We start from the raw sequence: 20808 nt of genomic DNA, 5'->3' as shown, positions 1-20808 counted from the left end.
CTCTCAGCCTCAGCTTCCTGACCCATAAAGATGTGAATATTTGGCCTCAATGTTTGATGGATCAAAATAAAATGAGATGCCGCATGGGAAAGCGTTCTGCAAACTTTAAGGCATAACTCTGACTCCTATGGTCCAGCATGAACTGATTCCTTTCTCAAATGAGGTTAGGACTGTGTCTTCCGTTCTTTTAAAGCATTTCTCAGCAGACCCACCTGGCTGCCTCAGCAAAGACAGAACCAAATGGGCCCACATTCAACAAAGGAGGAAAAACCTGTGTATCCGTGCTGAAGCATTCACTGAGTTTCTAGCACTTTTAAGGTAAATCTCTATTGGGTTCAAACAAAACTCATTCCAGGAGACCTCGAATCTTCGCTCTCACAAGTTTCCAGCAATAGAATCTTAGTCAAGTTACTTGATGTATCTGAGCTTCGGTTTCTTTATTTAAAAAAATGTGACGAGGGGCACCTGGGTGGCTCAATTGGTTAAGTGTTTGACTTCGGCTCAGGTCACGATCTCACAGTTTGTTGAGTTTGAGCCCCGTGTTGAGCTCTGTGCTGACAGCTCAGAGCCTGGAGCCTGCTTCAGATTCTGTGTCTCCCACTGTCTGGCCCTTCCCTTCTTGTGCTGTCCCTCAAAAATAAATATATAAACATTTAAAAAAAATGTGATGATATTTGCCTCACTGGGTTATTGTGTCAAACGAGGACACATTACAGTAGGCAGCAGAAGCATGTGACCTTTTCCTCTCCCCTTTGCACTTTTCTTTGTTTTTACCCTCCTAAACTTCCGGGCCTCAACTTGCTTTTCCATGAAATGGGGATAATAATACCCAACCTACGCAGCTCATAGGGTTGCTGTGGGACAATGTAATAAAAGCCGAGCTAGGGGTTTGAAAGTGGTGACGTGTAGTATAAACACCTGTGTGGAGTTATTCTTGGGACCACTGACCTTGAACTGATGAGTGTGCTGGTCCTCGTGGGCCTGGGCTGTTGTGTGTAGCGGCCACATTTAGCAGGTCACTTAACCAGCTTCTCTTACTGCTCTGCCCGAGGCTCCTGATGCTCTCATAGCTACCTCTGGTGCCCTGCAACCCCTGTCACTCACATGCCTTGCTCCCTTCTGTCTCTCTGTCCCCCTCTGGATCACAAGTCTACCCACTGCTCTCTGGATGCAAAAAAAGGTGCCGGCCCCAATCCTGCGGGTGTTAGAAGCCGCCTGTCACAAGACCCCTCCCCCCCATTCCCCTCATGAATAAATACTAAAAAGACTCATTATGGGTAGATAAGGAAAACAGGAAATGCTCCCCAAAGTCCCCAACAACCCACAGCATGAACTATCCCACCCCCTCCAGAGGTCACCAGCATCTTTTGCAGGGAGGCCACTAGCCCCCCATGTGGTTGAGGAGGAGCCCTTGTTGTGTCTTGGCCCCAGAGGGAACCAGCAGCCGGGAGGGCGAGCTGCACAGGCAGGGGAGCCGAGCTGCTCTATTCTGGGCACAGTTTCAAGGCCAGCTGCAGGGAGAACAAGCAGTTGCTGTGTGCCTGCAGCTGGCAGTGGTTAGGCTGGGGCTGTCCCTCACTCGGGGTATATTTAAAGAGACCCCACCAGGCGATCATGCCAACGCGAGAAATGCACATACATTTCTGTTGGCCGGGCTCAGGCTCCGAGCCCAGCCCTGTCCTCCTCTGCAGCTCTCTCCCAGGCAGTGGATTCAGAGAGGTGGGCTAGCTCCTCAGCCTCTCCCCTGTGTAGCTGGTCCCACCTGGGGACACAGAGCCCTGGCTCCTGGGCCTTTCTGCCCTCCAACTGAGCCCTGAGCTGGCCAAAAGTTCTAGGGATTAGCCCTGACCAGATCCTCCCACTCTGGGATTGGTAACCCGGCAACGGAGGGGAGAGGCAGGCAGATGAGTCAAATAGAAGCCCAGAATCTCTGGCTTTGTGTTTTGTTTGTGAAAACTCCCTGTGCGCACAGGCTGCCTTCTGCAGGGAATGGTGGGGCTTTCCCACACTGCTTTAGGCCAAATGCTCCTCCTCAAAGTGGTGCCCAGGCCCAACTTGACTGCTAATTCAGGCTTAGGGACAAAGCTGGTGGGCCAGGGCGAGCCCACCCTGGCTGAACTCTTTGGCTGCCTCTTTCATTTGTTTTTCTCAAGTGAAAACAAGGCGACAGGCATGAATCCCACGAGAAGATGGTGTGGTAGCTGAGAACCATGGGCAAGGGAACCAACAGCCCGAGGACCCGCAGAGCAGAGGCAAGCTGCTGTGCATAGACCTTTGGCCTTTCAGGTGGCCAGAGACCAACGAAGCCCTCTCACAGTGGTGAAGAGACTTCTGAGGGGAACCCAGTAGGAGTAGGGTGAGCGGGTGGGAGGCGGGCAGCTTATCAACCAGGGGAGGGAAACCTCAGGCAAACTGTGTGAGGCAGGCTGCTAAAAGTGCCAGAAGAGTTAGCAACAGGATCAGCTACGTAATTTGAGGGGCCCGGTTCAAAATGAAAAGGCAGGGCCCTTTGTTAAAAAGTTTTCAAGAATTTCAAGATGGTGACAGAAGAGCATTGAGCTGAGGGCTCTTCTGAGCAGCTGCACAGTTTGCATGCCCACGAAGCCGACCCGGGGTACCTCTGAAGTCGGCTCCTTGAAGCAGCTGTGACAGTGGGGGCAGAGCAAGCTGGGGGGTGTCTGCTCCCAGGCTTTGACCAGCTTTGGGACATTGCCTCTCCCCACCAGCAGCTTGCCTTTCTGTGCTGGCGACAACTGAGTGTTCGCCTCTCTGCGAAGGGGCAACTGCAAGGCCACAGTGGGGGCAGGGCTGAGGACGGGAATGGACCTCTAGGCCCCAGAGCCCCAGGGGTTCTCTGGATGGGCCCAAAAGGGCAGGTCCAGTGGTTGGAACGGTGAGTGAGGCTGTAGCGGTGTTTGGGAATAGGATGGAGATATGACAAGTGGACTCCACTCTGGGTCACCTGTTCAGGACCCAGGGGATATGTCCTGAGGGTGTGTGTGACAGTCCAGGAGCAGAACTAAGCTCTGGAGAAGGCTTATTCCCACCTGAGGACTCACCTCCAACTCTATGTGGTCATGCAGCTTCTTGCAGGTGGCCGCAAAGGTCTCAGAGGTGCCAAATTCAAAGTACCACAGTTTGTTCTTCATCCTGCGCCACGAAGCAGAGAGCTGACTCAGTATCATGTGTTTGAAGTGGTCATGCAACACGGCTATGCTGTTGGGGCTGGGAGGCCCAAGCCCTCAGCTTTCCCCACTCCTGTGTTTTTAGCACTTGTTGATCAGATGATAGGGGTAGAGATTTTTCACCAACCGTTCCGGCAAAGAACTTAGAGAAAAACCCGTTCATTTCATAGACATCATGGCTACTCGGCTGAACCACCAACTGCTCTGAACTTCCTGGTCAGAGCAGGAGAAAGGTGTGTTTGCCTCTGGATCTGGATCAAGGGAAGGTTCTATGAAAATCAACCAGAGGCGACAAGTGACACCATTCTCTGATCATGGTCCTCTCTACTGCTAATGCAGAGGGACTTCAGGTAGAGCCCTCTCTTGAGTATAGCTGGGGTAGGAAGGGAAGATCAGACAGACTTTTGAGACTTGAGGTATATTCAGTCTTGGCACAGAGAAGAGATAGTCCCACACTAAACCCACCAACACATGTGCTACTTTGTCCATGCTCTGACTGAGGGAATCAGAATGGAGAGAATTAGACACAGATTTGCAGATAAAGTGAGAAGAGAAGAAAAAAACGGAGTTGTTTGGGAGCAAGAGTTCTCCCCCCACCACCTCTTCCTCAATTGTATTTGCTTAGGTTATGACAATATTTCATTTAGGGGTAGATCTTGTCATTTGCTTCAAAGTAAGAGCTCAACATTTAGAGCTTTACAATTTTTCAACATCTTCTTTAGTGGGGGAAGGAAAGGGATTCCCACGTAGCTGGGGGCTTTGCGAAGTCAGATGGTGTGTCCGGACACTTGATCATTTTGATCAGATCGTCTCAGCAAGTAGTGTGTCTGACTGAAGGTATTCTATTTCCATTCCCTCCCTCCCAACTGTCGTCCCATTATCAGGGGCTAGCTAAGAGAAGGGACACCTGTCCAGTTTATAAGATGGCAGATTTGGCCAGGGAAGGATTAAACAAAATCACATTTTTCTTGGCATGTTCTTCAGGAGAGAGGAAGCCACCTTGTGTGCTGGTGATCCTCTATCCTCAGATTTGTGAACTAAGAGGAAAAGAGCATTCTTTGAAGGGCAGAAGGCTCTTATTTCTTCCTCGTATTCCTTGGGGCATAGCAGATGACTCTTCAGAATAACAGACAACTTTTTATCTCTGCATTTCTCAAAGAGTCTGCCTGGAATGTGAAGATGCGACTGTGTTCTTCCATTGTATGATTCCTAAGGCCTAGTTGATGGAGCCTTTCTGACTCTACCTGTGCTTGAAAAGAAATGATAAATAATGAGGGAAATAAGAATAGGCAAGATTTAGGGAGTTACGCCTAATGTAGAAAGTCAACAGATTTGGGTATACTTGTAAGTAGACCAGTGCTACTCAACTAGTGTGCTGTAATCAGGCATGCCTGGAGTATCGATCCCCTCAGTCTTCGGGGTGGCCAAGTTGGAGCTGAGCCCCCACTGTCGTACTGGGCATTCTCATCTGTATGCTAACCAAGTGCTTTTGTTTTCCACGCGTGCCACGAAATGAAAAATATTGGGAAACACTGTTCTAGATCACTGGTTCTCTGTATGCACAGTAATGTGAATACAAATCACCTTCATTAAAATGCAACTTCTGATTCAGTTGTTCAGGACTGGGGCCTAAGAATTTTGTGTTTTCTAGCAAGCTGCTGGTGCTGGTCCAGGGAGCACACTTGGAGCTGTGAGGATGTGGAAACCACATTTGTGGTTCTGAAACATTGGTCTTCATAAGAATTGCCTGGAGAATGCAATTAAAATGCTGCTTCTTGGGCTTCTATCTGTAGAGAGTCTATGCGATAGATACGGGGCCCAGGAATATGCATTTTTATGAGTGGCCAGGGGATCATTATGTAGGTAGTCAGCTGTCAGGACTTTAAGAAACATTCCTCTAGATCTTAATGAAATGGCAGTCAAGGAACAGGACAGACGGATTAAGCCTGACAGGATTCTTCAGGGAGGATTAAATGAGGGCCAGTGCCTTTCAACAGACAATGATGGCGAAAGCCCCATGACAGGAAAAACACAGATTGTCATAAATGTCAAGGTTGAGCATTCCTCTCCAGCAGCGAAAGCATCTCTGTAGCCAAGAGACCTGCATTGTGATTCCATTTTCAAATATCATTTCTGGTCTGAATCATGACTTTTGAAAGTTATTGCCAGGAGATTTAGAGTTTTAATAAAAATTTCCGGAAGCCACCAGCTATTTTTGCCCAGAAGTGGCTCTTCTGATAATCTAATAAGGTTAAGAGGTCATGGTTAGGTCAGTGTAGCAGAATGACTGAGAGGATCAAACAGACTACTCATCTCCTGCTGGTAAGATGTCCATTGCTGCCTGTGTAATCTTTGGCAAGTGTTACGCCTTAGTTTCCTCATCTGTAAGATGGCAATACTAAAAAGATGTGCTTCAGAGGGTGAGAAGATTAAATCACTTTGCAAGTGATTGCAAAGCACTTCACATAATGCTTACTGCATAGCAAGCTCACCAAGAACGTTAGTCGCTTACATACTGGCTATTAATTCAGTGTCTTGAGTTGGCATGTTTGGATAACATAGTAGGGCAAAAATGACAGATCAGATTGGGTGGCTGTAGATATTATATGTGCAAATTTTTCTAGGACAAAAAAATGTGTGATCATATTTGTTGGATCATGTCTTGACGTTTAGTTATAAACATGTTCTCCACATGTTTATTCTGATAGATTTTTCTGGAGTTATAGACCATACTCTAATCCTTGGCTAATTATCTTGCCTGGTCCCACAACATCCAAAGACGTGATGTTGATTATGAATGTGCTTCTGAGAAAGTGAATGGTGTGACAAAATATTTATCAATTTGAGAAATTCATTGTGCTGGGGCACCCGGGTGGTTCAGTTGGGTAAGCATCCAACTCTTGATTTCTGCTCAGGTCATGATCTCATGGTTCGTGAGTTCGAGCCCTGGATCAGGCTCTGTGCCGATGGTGTGTAGCCTGCTTGGGATTCTCTGTCTCCCTCCCTTTCTCCCCCTCCCCCACTGGCTCTCGCTCTCTCTCAAAACAGATAAACATTAAAAAAAAGAGAGAGAGAGAGAATATAAGCTTCATGAAAGCAGGGATAAAAAAAAAAAAAAAAAGAAAGTCATTGTGCCAGAACTAGATGGGGGTGTACTAGGTACACTGAAGATAAAACACTGCACTTTGAGTGTTTTAGGTGAGCCAGGCACCTGGGAAGGACAGACAGGGAAAAAGCTCACACAGTTGTGGGCTAAGCCCTAAGCACTGGGAGTACCTAGGAAGAAGGACATCCGATTCTTGGGCCAGGGGCAATCAGAGAAAGCAATCCAGGGGCGTGATGGCAAGGTTGAGTTCTGAAGAATGTGGAAGAGAACAGGGAAGGTGGAGGAAGAGCACTCCAGGAAGAGGAAGAAGCCCAGGCAATGGCACAGGGCAAGAGAGAATATAAACTTGCTATAGATGCCCTGGAGCCCAAGGTGGGTGGGTTGGTGATTGGCCAGGTAAGGCTAGAGAGGCAGACAGGAGCACATTTGTGAAGGCTGAGAATGCCATGCTTAGGTGTTCGGGCTTTATCTTTAAGTCTACAGTGTGTCATGGAACATCCTTAACTGAGGCTGCTGGCGAGGGTTTGGGGGTGCAGGGTGGCAGTAATGACCTGATCAAATCTGTGCTTTTTAAAAATCACTCTGTCCCAAGTGTGGAGAGCGGCTTAGAAGGGCTGGGTACAGACTGGAGGCCTAGAGAGTAGTTTTCAGGTGGTGTAGAACAGAACAGAATTGGGAAGGTCAAGGAACAAAGGCAGTGACAGTAGAGTTATGGAGAAGAGAGTGCATTCACCAGCTAAAATTTAGGAGGTAGAACTGACAGAGCTGATTGGTTGTGAAGAGTGAATGAGAAAGAATGGTCACAGTGACGTCCAGATTTTTACCTTAGCATGAGATGGCAGGTGCCATTCACTGAGAGAGGGACGGAGGAAATCAATTCTCCGGTGGCAGCCCCCTTTGCAATTGAAGGACAGCACTTTTGTGTTTTGGCCTATCTATCCATGCATCCATCCATAGAACATCTGTTGAGCCATACTATGGGTGAGGCACTGTGTAAGCTTTGGAGGTAAGTGATGAATAAGGGTCTCTGGCCTCACAGAGCTTACATTCTTTGAATAGCTTCACCGAGACACTAACATTTGAACATTTAAACACAGAAGACTATGTGTCCTAAATTTAAGAGCTTTTACTTCTTTTTTAACTCAGGCACGGTTTAGTTAGAAGTGAATACATTCCATTCCCATGGCCTATACCCATGACCACTAAACATTTTACATATGCCATCTCTTTCAAGTCTCCGAAGAACCCTGTGGGGTAGATACTATTGCTACAAGTAAGGAAATTAAGATCCGGGGAAGATAAATAACTTGTCTACGGTTGCAAAGTGAGTTAGTGCAGAGTGGCACCCAACCCTGTCTGTGCCCCACTACCCTGCCCCTGTATCATAGCATGCTTTTGCAAACTCTGTGGTGTGGTGGCATGTGTTCCTGTTGCCCTTACTAGATTGCTGTGGTTCTCCTTCACCAGCTTGTTAAATGCATGTACTTGGGGACCTGGGGTGTTAGTGGTTACATTCCATCCTAGGAGATACTGCCTGATGCAGAGTGTCAGGCCCTCACAGCTCCCAGTGGCCAGGGGAGTTCTAGAGGAGTTTGAATTGAATCTGTCATAGGAAGCTCCTGGTTTTGAATCTACACAATCTCAGAGAGTCAGGGAGACCAGAACTGACCCTAGTAAAGCCACAAGCTCCTTGGACACCCTGTACATTTCCTTCTCTCAGCTCACCAGGAAATGGGGCAGGGGCAGTGCCCTTGAACCATCCCCAGCAGAGTGGAACAGGGAATGTTAGAAGGCAAACCAGTTTAGGAGACATGTAATATCATCTAGAACAGGTCTTGGTCTATGGAAGGCCCTCCTCCCCTAACCACATTAAGTTTGTTGACTGAATGTTGCCAATGTCCTCTCAGTAATCAAAACACTCTCTTCATAATGAAGCTCACTTATCTGGTTAATCAGAAAAATAGACACTAGCCTTCATTTGAGATCATCTAAAGGGAAATTATTTTGGTTGTCTCAATCCTAGCCACCAAAATGGTTGAAAGTATGAAGGCAGAGGCCATGGGGGTAGAGATGGAGAAAGGAAGAGCCTGCTACTGGGACAACGGTAAAGGTGCCTCCCAGAACCCTGCCTAATTGAGGTCAACCATTAATGGCGGGCCCTGAGGTGGAGCTTGGCTTCAAGCCAGGTGACATAACACAAAACTTTTCTTTATATATGTTGGTGTGTTGTTGCCAAGAATTTCACCGGTAGGCTTATCTGAGGCAGGGTTCCCTGCAGGTTCCTGGTTGCCCCTTTTCTCCACCTTCATAAGATCAGGAAGGAAACCAAACTCCCAGCCTATTTTCATTGCATACCAAGACACCAGGTGAGCAGTAACTAGGATTCTTAGGTTCTGTCTACACTGTCAGAGCAGATCTGTATAGCATGGAGGGCTGACAGGTTTCTTGTTGATCTGGAACCAGGCTTTGGCCTTTTGATTTTGTACTCTGCTAAGCATTTCACATATATTATCTCTTTTTGGTCTCAGGAGAACTCTATGAATAGGTACTGTTGCTCCCAATAAAAATTTCACAGATTGATGTATGCATTCTCCTTTGCCTCGTCTTCCCTTTTCTCCTTTTCCTTGATCAGCACCAGCACTTTCCCAAAGCCTTTGGTAAAACCCTGTAGGCATGTGATACTCTACAATTTGTAGCCCCTATCCCACCTTGCCAACCAGAGTCTGAATGCCAGTGTGCGGCCTTCTCTTTTGAAGATGTCTCCCCAGACACCTTACTGTCAGTTGGATGGTTATGGCACCGGTTTCTGTCTGTTTCACCTTCAGTTGTACAAGAACATGCATTTGGTGTTCTGCCACTTACTGGCTAGGTGAGTGACTTAAGTTCTTTGAAGCTTCATTTCTTGTATGAAATGGGAATATTGTTTTCTACCCAACAAAGTTGTGAAGCTCATGTGGCAAATATAGAGCACCAAGCAGTGTTTAATGCATGGTAAGTACTCACTAACTGTTCTTTCTTGTTGCTAGGAGATGCAATCACCGGGAGACTCATTCCCCTACTGCTGCAAGAGTAGGGGCAGGAGTAGGGTGGGGGGTGGGGGTCTACCCCAGGCAGCCACTATATTTGAAGAAAATGAAGCTAACCGTGTTTTTAATGACTTCTGGAATGTTTTTTCTGCATCTCTCTTCCTGAGTTTTTTTTGGCACATCATGTCTTTCCTTCTCATAATCACCTTTTAGCTGGAGATGACTAATCCTTAACCAGTTATCCTGAGGCTGGTTTCCATGTCCAAGAAATTCCTGGGTTCACTGTTGGGCTCTAAACTACCCAGCTGAGCCCGTGCTTGAGGCAGAAGAACCCTTGTCTGGGCTTCAGGGGCCTCTCAGTCACATGGAGGAGAGGCAAACAGCAGCAGTGACACCGTGGGTTGATTCTATTTTGGGGTTTTCTTAATCTCTCCCACCCCCCCGTTTTATAAGAAAATAACATCAATTGCACACTGGTAAGTTGAGTCTTTTCATTTGACAGATAAGGGCGAAATGAGACTAATTAAAAAATGTTCTTTAGTATTTGTCAGCAGTTTTGAGCTAGATTCAGTCATGATCCTGACAGCCTATGAATAGCCTGTTTTCAAGGATATCCACAAGTAAAACCAAGCTAGCTGCTGGGCATTTTTACCAGCAAAGGCAATGAGCTTCTGACGGCCCTTTTCTGATAATCTAGGAAGTTTTAAGGGCAATAGACTTTTGAAGTCATGAAAACATGAAAACATTTCTTTGGGCTTAGAAGGCTACAAAGAGGACACTACAGCTATTTCTAGAAATAGGAGCCCTTGAAGTGATGGTATTCCTCTTTGTGGTTTGGACTTTGATAATCAGGTTCCCTGAGTGGGTCATGACTCAAACAGTCAGTCAGGCCTTCTTTGTCAGTCTTGTGAAACAGATGCTACCCACAAGATGGTGTTCTGTGTTGTGTGGAGGGGGCGGACTGATGTGGTAGAGGGCGTGCTGGGCCAGTAGGCAGGAGGTCTGCCTTGCCGCCCTAGTTCTCATACACACTGGCACATGACACCATGGCTTACTCAGGATGTCCTGGCCTCAGTTTCCTCATTATAATGAAGGGCCTGGAATGGCTGATTTCTAAGGTTTCTCCAAGCTCCCTGAACAACGCAAGATGACACAACACGGGATAGGGTGAGAGAACCCAGGTGCTCCACGCTGTCGCCATGCAGGGGTGTGGACCCAAGTATTGACAGAACTGCCATCTTTTAAAGAGAAGCCAGAAATACGCGTTTTTATGTAAAATCTGATTATTAGAGGTGGCAATGAGTTCAATTTTTCAAAAGGCCAAAAACACACCTGGGGAAAACTATGCAATGTCAACAGGCTACTTTACTACATTCATTATAAATTTTCATAAGGTTCAGTTCAACTACAACACAAAGCAAATAATTTCAGTTAATTTACCCTTATGGGTCTGTTGAGTTACTGGTGGCATTATTGCTACCACTACTGAAGACAGTAGACTAGTGTCAGGTGACTAAAGCAAATGATAATCTAGCAAAATCAAGCAGATGGGATAGCCACACAGAAAGAGCAAATGCAATTTGAGTTGAATTATAATTGAATGATGAAGGTTAGTAATAATAGCGAGAATACTTTATCTGTTAACATTTTACACTATTTGAATTCCAAGTTTAGTAATGGTGTTAACTAAAGTTTAGATCAAAGGAAGGTTGAAAAAAAAAAAAAAAAGGAGCCGAGGCAGGTGGGCTTGGTTCTAAGGCCAGGATATTAAGTCCTATAAGGGGCCCGTGACCGTTACCTCACAGGTGCTGCAGAGGCCATCTGTGTCACCCGCACACCCAGCTGCCCTGGCCCATCAGAAAGCTTGTCACCACATCTAATCCAGCCTGCATGCTGTCCCCTGTTCTCACTGCTCACTGGAATGGGTACTCCATGACCCTCAGGCACGGAGCTGTGGATGGAAGAATCTTTTCTAAGAGGGGGCAGTGGCCCCTCTGGTATAAGGGAAAGTGAGCCCCCAGCAATCAGGAAGGAGGCTTTATAAATAGCTGTTTTTGTTCTCTGAGTGTGACTCTTGTGCCCACTGTTCCTGCCAACAGATTTGTCTTGGCTCAGTGTATTTCAGCTTCAAGGGGCAAGGTATTTGCTGGCTATTATCCACACTGGGGATCATGGCACTCAGAAAAATCTAGGGTGGTGAACAGATTGGAGCACTGGTGACCAGAGACCAGGAGGGGGTGGGCAGAAATGTGGGGAAAAAAAAGAGTGAAGAGCTCAAGAAAGGAGCTAAAGAAAACAGAAAGGCCAACAAAGGAGGAAGAACTTGCCTGGAATGTATTTTATAATACAAATATGGAATCCTCTTAATAACCTCTGAAGACACTTCTTAACTCATTTTCATGTGTAAAAAATTACCTGTAAAATCACAGATGACAGATCGTTTGCACTTAAGGGGTCTTTGGGGTCCGGGGATTCCCAGCCAGAAGATCACAGGTTCCAAGGAATCTTCCAAAGTATGAAAGGAGTCCATGAGTTGCTGTCAACATTTCTTAATGTGAAATAGTATTTGTGCATTTACTCATAATAAAGACTGCACAGGCTCACCAGTGGGTTAAAATTTTTTGCCATGGAATGGAAATAAACCAATTACATTGGTCACCTCTTGGTAACCAGAGGCACTGATTGAATAGTAAATGGATGTTGCCAAATAAAAATGGGAAAACAAATTATTACTTGAAACAGCTTTATGGCTGACAGAAATCTTATTCAATATGGCACCCATGGTGAAGAGTGATGAGGAATGAATAGGAATCGTGCACTATGTGATGGTAAAAGGGTACATGCAGAACTGCTAGTCCATACCAGCTCTGGATGGTGGTTCTCTTCTAAGCCAGAGCAGCCTTCTCATGGTACAGATTAGGAAGCTGAGACCAGTCCTTGGTAATCCACTGGCTGGAATCCAAGGCCCAGCTCCCAACTTCTAGTCCTTGTTTGTCCCTTACCTTTCCACCTGCCCTGGCTTCTGTTGCTGTGCCCCGGATACATCTGAGAGAAGTGGAAAAGTCAGCCAGAGGCACAGGGGCTCACGACTGCAAAGCTGCTGACCATTCTCCGTTGTGTTTGTGGACTGGCTTTATTCACATCTGGCACGGCCAAGAGACTGCAACTCTCTGGTTGCTCAGAGCCCCGTGGCATTCTTCGCCACAGAGTCTCTGGTCTGGGCCTCCTTATTGGCCTCCTCTCTCCATTCTTGTCCTAGCATAACAAAGGGCCAAACCCACTGGGCAGCCTCTCCACCATTTCAATGGAGTCTGGGGTCCAGAGCATCTACCCCTTCTGTACAGAGACCCTTCTCTTTCACACAAGACATTGTGTTTCCATGGAGTATGGACATATTTTCCTTTGGTAAGCTCTCCCCATTTCTGTCTGGCACCTGACAAAGTCTCTGCCTAAGGGCAGGACTCCAGCACGAAGCCTGACAAAGTCTGGGATCTGATCCTCCCCCAGTGCAGACCCAAGGACACACGTGTGTGTGTGTGTGTGCGCGCGCGCGTGCGCACGCGTGTGCAGGCATACACCCAGGCCAAGACAGGGAGACTTCTCTGATACTGTTACTGAGCACGCTCACAGTCATGGCCTCTCTGATGCAGCGGGGTCTCTAGAAGACCCAGAGCCCTACTTGAGATCTGCCACAGTGATGTGAATGCCACCATGTGGTCCTGCCACTTTGGGGGTGACCCTCAGGAGCGACAGCTGGTGAGGCAGCTAGGGTTTTTCTCCCCTGAGGGGCCTGACTCTCTGGAGTGTTTTTCCAATCAGTATCTGGCCTTGCCAAGAGAACATTGCTCCCTTCCCCCCTCCAAAAAATAAAATAAAATATTAAAAATTGCACAGAGTTTGGCTGTTTTTAGCAATCCTTTCTTCCTTTGAAGATTTATTCGTGGAATGAAAATCCCCCTCAGGCTTATTTGGCTGGCGCTAGAGGGCTCTAAATAAGCTTGCCCTCTCAGAAAGCAAAGTCAAATACCTGGACAAAAAGAAATCGTGCACCCGGAGGGAAAGGGGCAAAGGCAGGTGGGGATGTGTGTGTCTAAGGTTCTGTAATGATTGCTTTGCTGTTGTGTGCCTTTTTGACTCCGAACTATGCTTTACTAGCATTCACACATCCATCAGCAAGGGAAGCTGGTCTTTGAAGGCTGGGTGAGGACAGTTAAGGCCCAGGTGGGCAAGGATGGCTGGTTACAACATAAGCCCCCAACACCTAGAAAAGGCAGGCCACTTTGCCTCTGAGCTTGTGCTGAGGAAGGCCACTTCCTGGGTCCCCACCAACTAAGGCTAGAAACTAGAAACCATCCGGGTGAGCAGAGGAAGGCCCCAGAAACAGGTCCACCCCCACACCCTACTATGATTACCAGGTGGGTCCCTGAGAGAGACAGCAGAACTCTGCCTTGAGAATCATCTCCATCTGTTGAGAATCATCTCTGTCTCCACTTTCCCAGTGTTTATTGTGTGCTGGAACTGTGCTTGCTGTTTTACAAACCAAAGGGTCCCTCATGTGGTCCTCCCATCTACCCTCTGTGGTGGGTACTCTGGTGGTTGTTCTGAAGATGCGTTTGAGACTGTAGTTCCTTGAAAATACAAAGCTACACTGGAATGGCATCCTAGTATCTAAAGTGATGAATGCGCCTGCTCGCCCCTCTCTCTCCCACAACCAGCCTTTCTGAACATGAGGCCGTGCCAGATTTCTGATAGGTCAGGTTACAAAAGTTCCTTGGTTAAGCCAGTTGTTTGTCACTCTGAGCACATTTCCCCATAGAAACAATGTTATGTTGAGATTGGGTTCCCAGGCTAAGCTACAAGAGCCAATTAACCCATTATGTATCTAGCTTTGGGAGACAGCTTGCCAGAACAGACGCAGCTTTGGTTAGAAGCCAGAAAGGCCTGAGTTCAAGCCCCAGGTCAGTCACTCACTTGCCATGTAGTCTGGGGCAAGTCATTTCGTCTCTGTGCCATCGTTGCTTCATCTTGCATCGGGATGATATTGTCTACCTTGCAGGGCTGTTGGGAATATTGACTGAGAACGGGTCATATGATAACGCCGTCGAATAATGGCACAACTGAACTCCACGGCCACGTATAAAACTGGCTTTGTGGCCTCGTGAGTTCGGAGTTCCAACTTGAAATATAAGTGGTGCACCTTTCTTGTCAAATTTGGATTGGAGGACCCTTTCCTGGGAAAGGGACATGGTGACTCTTGTGCCCTCAAATCCCTGGTGACCACCCTAGAGTTCTTATCGGAATGAGGCTGGAGGTGCCAGAGGGAAGTGGGAAATAGCAGAGGTAGGGAGGTGAGTCGGGGCACAGCGTAAGTATGCATCGTATTTCTTCCTTCTGTTATAAAACTACATGATGATCTGGTTACTTCTTCCTAAGTTTCCTGTGCCTTCCATACCACCAACCAGCTGGACACCTCCTGGTCAGAGTTAAATACGGACTAACTAGTTCCCTCCTGGCTTCCTCTACCTTTTAAGTCATGAAATTGTTAGCAAGGCAAGCCAACGATTCATTAGATGGGGCAGATGCCTGGATAAATACCCCCTTCCCATCCCTATTTCTTCTTCTTCCTGTGCCAGTTTTCAAAATCTTAACTAGGAAAGCATCAGCCAGAGCCTCACTCTGCCTGAGAAGACTGTAGTATATACACTGCCAGCAAAATCCTTTCTATTTTGCCCTTTAGAAAAGCTCATCCATATGCTCTCGGCTTTGCTTCCACTCTGATGTTTGTGACTTCTGATACTTGTGTATGCACTCCTAACACCCACTGCAGTGGCTGTGATCATGTGAACCTGTCACCCTCACAAGCATAGCATTCTGCTTGCATGTTCGATCCTAATGAATCTCCATGGTCTCGGAGATCATGCCCGCTCCCCTGAGACACCCAACCTGCTTGCTCTGCCCCCTCACTGTGCAATTGGCAAATGTGTCCCCACTGTGGATGTGACCCCGCTGCTCCTCCCTGCCAGTTCCTCGGGAGAACTGCTTGGCACCTCCTCTGCCAGGCTTCTTATTTCTAGCTCACACCTGCTGCCCCTCCGTGGGCTGTGATTTTAGAGTTTCATTTGAACATTCTACTTTATCCCCTTTAAATCGCATTTGAAAGCACTCCTGTTTGGTCCTCAAGTCTCTGGCCAAAAATATTCCTCTTGGTTTATGTGACAAGCTCCTGATTCCTGGCCAGGGGCCTGTCATTCCAGCATTGAGATCCATGGTCCAGGAGAACAGTCATTCTCAGATCGGCTACAGAGCAGCTCTGTGTTCCCCATACATGCCTGTTTCTTCTAAAATTATGACTCATGGCTGAGGAAGAGACTTCAGCATCACCTCTGCCCCACATCCCTTAGTTTCCTACCTGAGACACCAAAGTCACTAGCAATACTGACCAGGATTCTTCTGGATGTGTTATTTGCTTCCCACACCCACAGGCATGAGGGAGAAACAGTCTATGGGTTATGTGAGTATGTGCACTCCTTTTGGTCTCTAATGCAGGGGTTTCACCGAAGTGAATTCAGCAAAATACTGATTTCAGATGATGCTCTGGGGTAGGGGAGTTCTATGGTCACATAAATTTGGGAAACTAAATATCTTGCTTTTGCAGGGTCTCAGTAGGTTATAATCTATATTAAAGGCTCTGTAATATCATACAGAAAAGAAATACAATAAACCTGGAATTTCCCAAGTGTATTTGATGATCATCCTCCTTTGAGTTTCCTTTTCACATCCCATGGAATGCACGTTAATCAATGCTACTTTGATACATGCTTGAAGCAGACAACCTGAGAAGCTACTTTATCGGCTCTCGTGAAACCTCATGATGAGTCTGTTGGCTGCCCTGCTTTCTCTTATCCGTAAGGTCCAAGTCTATTCTCCTTGGGTACAGTCTCATGCTTTAATTTTTTCTCCCAAATAGGGATGGGGCATTTCCTCTTTATTTCCATATCATATCTATCTATTGGTCAGACTCTGACTTTGCTTTATGTTCTCTTTGACCTTCTGAGTCCCTTTTCTTTCTGGATCATTTCTTTTAGGGCATCTAGAAACCCTTCATCAATGCAAAGACACTGATCTCTTAAGCTTCCTGAAGCCCATTCATTTGCTCCTGTGGTAGGAGACCAATTTATATGTGCAGTACCAGTAATTTGTGACCAAGGTCAAGCAAGAAAAATAAATAATAATTGTCCTCCACCACATCCCTAGGTATATTTCTTGAGCATCACTGTGACAACTTGGAGGCCCATGGATCTTATGAGGCCAGGAAAGGTGTTCATTTGACTTGCACTGTGGCTTTTAAAATTAGAAGCTTTAAAGATTATACACACACCTGGAGCCCAGCTTCTCTTGAGAAATCAGATTTATTAATACTTGGGTAGCTTTCCAACCTAGCAGCAATTGGCTGGAGCTGAGTGCTGGCTGCTTCCATTATACAGGGCACATACTCTCCAGTTTGCCAGAGTCCCCACCACTCCTGACAGCCTCACGCTCTCTCAATTCCCTCACTTACATTAACTGCCTGGCCTCTGCTGCCATTTGGATTTGTGACACCTCACAGAGACCTTTGTAGTTTCCTCCTGGACATTTTCCTAAGAGCTGCCTCAAATCTGTCTTCCCCACTTCCTTCCCCACCTGATTCTTCACACCTGAGCTGCTCGTGCCTTTGGTTATGAGTCCTAATATGTATCTAATGCCAAGGACTGAGGCTTGGTATTTGCACTGATCATGTATGCAGAAATAAAATATCATCCCAAGTCCACCTCTTCTGGAGAAAAACTATTTCCAGTTGTTTTGTGTTTATAGGTCAGGCACAACATGGTAGGTTTATCAACTATTTGAAAATCACAGAACATCAGGTAATGAACTTGTCCTTTAACTACTGAAGAAGGAGCTTAAGCTCATGTTTACCTTTCCCCTTAATTTTCCACTTTGCACAAATGATGGTTATTATGAATGCTACCATTCTATCAAGTCTTGATTATTAAGGGACAAATTACCCAGTCCTCAAATCTCTTTTTTTCTAACTCATTGGCTTATTGTTAACTGCTTCATTTTTCTTTAGTGTAGTTATCGCTAGTTTGGTGGAGAGCAAGATTGTAAGTACAAATCATGAACCAGGCCATTACTCAAATCAGAGGGTGTCCTGTTGTATTATCTTTACCTCAACCCTGCACATGTCTGCAGAAAGTCTGATGATGAGCAACCTCTATTCTCCTCCCTGCTCAAGTCCAGGGACAAGGTGATATAGAAGAGGAAAGGAACAACCTGATTACTTAGAATGCTAATTAATAGGACTGTATTGATAGCTCCAATAAAGGTTTCACTAAGACTTAACAGTTTGGGGTTTTAATTCACCCACAGTGTTCTTACCACCTCTTGCCCAGTGGTAATCCCAAGCTAGAAATTACAGACACACTTTCAGCCCATTGAGTTCAAAGGCAAGGTAAGGCACTTGGCTTGATTGGCACTTTGGAATGCTCTCCAAAAAGGTCCACTTTCGAGATTAAAGGGACTCTTCATTCAACAGAATAGAAGACATCTCGTTACTAGACAATGAGGAATTTCAATCTAAGTGTAGGTTCAATAAACATGACTATTTAGCAATTATTTAAGTCCCTGATGCTTTAGCAATCTGAGGGTATAAGTGCCTTCTTGGAATGAGGAGAGCCTCTCTTTCATTGAAGAGCATTAGAAGCTAGGGAAAATACTTTCTTAGTGAAAGGTGAAGTGGTAAAGCCAAAAGAAAAAGGAAATTAAACACTCCTACAATCTTCAAAGTAGAGATCTATAATCTTCAAAGCAGAGATGTGATGATCCCTCTCGCAGGGGTGTTTACAGAAGGATGCTTACGTTGGGAAGAGGGTAAAACCTCAAGTTCTGTCCAAAGCTTGGAGTCTGTAAGTTATTATTACAGATAAGAGTCTTTATCACTATACAGTGGAATGAGAGAGTCTACAGTGTACTTGCTTATGTACCGCTGCATGTTCTTACAAATTCCCATCATAATCAACAGCATGACACCAACACCTTGAAGATTTCAAATCCATTCATTTATCTACTCTAATTCTCAAAAGCATCACCTGAGATAATTGTAATTTCCATTTTACACACCGGGAAGTTAAAGAATCAGAGAAGTGCGTGAGTGACCTTCCCAAGGACAAAGAATAAGTAAGAGAAAGGGTGGGAGCTAAAACTCAGTCCTTCCGACTTTGGATGCAGTAAAAGAAGCCTAGTTATTAGTATCTACATTTCATGGAAGGGGAATACAGCCTAACATATGGAGTTGTAAAGCCATTTGCCCAGGGTTTCTGAAGAGATAATATACTTATTTCATCAGAGAGTTACTGAGTTTCCTGAGGAGTACAGAAAAAGGCTGCTTTCACAATTTCATCTGGCCAAGTAACAGATGCATTAGAATTGTCTTTAGTAAATGTTGATTTAAATGACGGATTAAAATTAATCACTCAAATATTTCTTGAGAATACCTATTGTTTTTCAATGGCTTTTTAATAAAACAGGTGCAAATATGAAAAGTTTAAGGAAAATATATCAGACTGAATATGCTAATCACATCAGCTGTACATATAAAGATGGATGCTGGTTTATCACAGAAATGCCCCTAATGCAAAAGGACGATAATTCTCCAAAGTTCTAATTAGTCAGTATAACAGAGGGATAATAAACTCTGATATTTTTTTCTTTGGAGATAAAAACAAAAAGCATTCCAAGCTAAATTAAAAATAATTTTTTAATGTTTATTTATTTTTGAGAGAGAGAGAGAGAGAGCGCGCACAAGCAGGGGAAGGGCAGAGAGAGAGGGAGACAAAGAATCTGTAGCAGGCTCCAGGCTCCAAGCTGTTAGCACAGAGCTGACGCAGGGCTCGAACCCACAAACCATGAGATCATGACCTGAGCCTAAGTCTGACACTTAACCGACTGAGCCACCTATGCTAAATTTAAAGGCCACCCGGGCCAACGTCTGCATGAGAGAATCTGAGGAACAGAGAATGACATCTGGAATTTTCGTCAATATGGATTTCTACTTCCACAACCTAACAGCGTGCTTCACCGTTCAGGGCTTGTGACACAAAGCTCCGTGGTTGGTTTCCACAGTTTTCCGGGCCCTTTTATGTACAAACTCCCTCAGATTAGCAGAACTGATTCTTGTTCCCTCTCTCCTGACAGCCCTCCTCCTTCTGTCTCCCTGAGGGTTACCTTCTCTGTCTCTGGGTCTCTCTCTGACACCCTGTACACCCATACATTTCAGTATAAAGTTCCCCCTGTTTCTAGGAGCCCTGAAATTTTGGCTCTGGAAATACTTCAAAAGATAATTCACTCCCTCACTGACCTATTCAAAAAGTATTTGCTGACTGACTCCCTTCCCATCCACTCACTCACCTGTAGGATAAAGTGCAAACTCCTGTGCAGAGTGTTGAGATCCTGCCACAGCGGTCTCCCACCTGCCTTTCCACCTCACCTCAGAACCATCAGCCCCTCTCCTCACATCCAGGGTCCTCTCACCCCTTTGCCCAGCCTGCATCTCTCCTCCTAGCATGCACCCAGCTCCTTCTTTACTCAGGGCATTCCCATTTCTCTCTCAATCTCACACTCAAATAGAACCTTCCTTCTGAAGTCTAATCCCACTTTCTTAGTTAGGTGCTTTCACAACACTCATTATTCTTATCTCCATGTTAAAACAAAGCCCGCCATATTAGATTTCCTTCTTTTGTGAGGGCTTGAGGGAGGGTTAGTGTGGTTGGTTAAACTGTCTTCTCCAGGAAGCTTTGTTGAAGTCCTAACCCCAGCACTTGTGAATGTGACTGTATTTGAAAATAGGGTCTTTGCAGATGTAATCAAGTTAAGATGATGTCATACTGGATTAGGGTGGGCCAAATCCAATGACTGGTGTCCTTATAAGAAGAGAGGAATCTGACAGAGACACAGAGATACAGAAGGAGGATGCATGTGAAGACGAAGGCAGAGACTGGAGTTTTGCAGCTACAAGCCAAGGAATGCCAAGAATTCCTGGCAACCACCAGAAGCAAGAAGAGAGGTATGGAACAGATTCTCCCTCAGAGCCTGGGAAGGAACCAATCCTGCTGACGCCTTGATTTCAGACTTTTAGCCTCCAGAATTGTGGAAGAATCAATTTCTGTTGTTGGAAGCCGCCCAGTTTGTGGTCATATGTCATGGCAGCCTTAGGAAACGAATACAGTTGGTGATAGCTTCTGTACAAGCTCATCTTCCCAACTAGCCCATGGGCTGCTGGAAATAGGGGCTGTGGTAATCCATATTTCCTCAGTCCCTACACAATACTGACACCAAATAGATGCTCAACACGTTTGGGCCAAATGAGGGAACATGCGCAGCAGCATTCTTCTGCTTTTTAGGTCAGTGGATCCCCAAAAACGGTTCACTTCTCTGAGTGAGCAAGCTTAGGAAT

The 20808-nt window shown here is 45.9% G+C and overlaps 1 protein-coding gene across 1 annotated transcript in view; it reads right to left on the bottom strand.

The window, feature by feature from the left end:
- The window catches only part of DGKG (diacylglycerol kinase gamma), a 202365-nt gene that overhangs the window by 53049 nt on the left and 128508 nt on the right, over positions 1 to 20808 (bottom strand). The window contains exon 21 of the mRNA XM_042955649.1: positions 3060 to 3150. Within this exon, the coding sequence (XP_042811583.1) occupies positions 3060 to 3150 (91 nt within the window). The remainder of the gene's footprint in view (positions 1 to 3059; positions 3151 to 20808) is intronic.

This window comes from Panthera leo, chromosome C2 (assembly GCF_018350215.1).
Source record: "Panthera leo isolate Ple1 chromosome C2, P.leo_Ple1_pat1.1, whole genome shotgun sequence".
In the NCBI taxonomy this organism is placed as follows: Eukaryota; Metazoa; Chordata; class Mammalia; order Carnivora; family Felidae; genus Panthera; species Panthera leo.
This window is presented reverse-complemented; position numbering and strand designations above follow the sequence as displayed.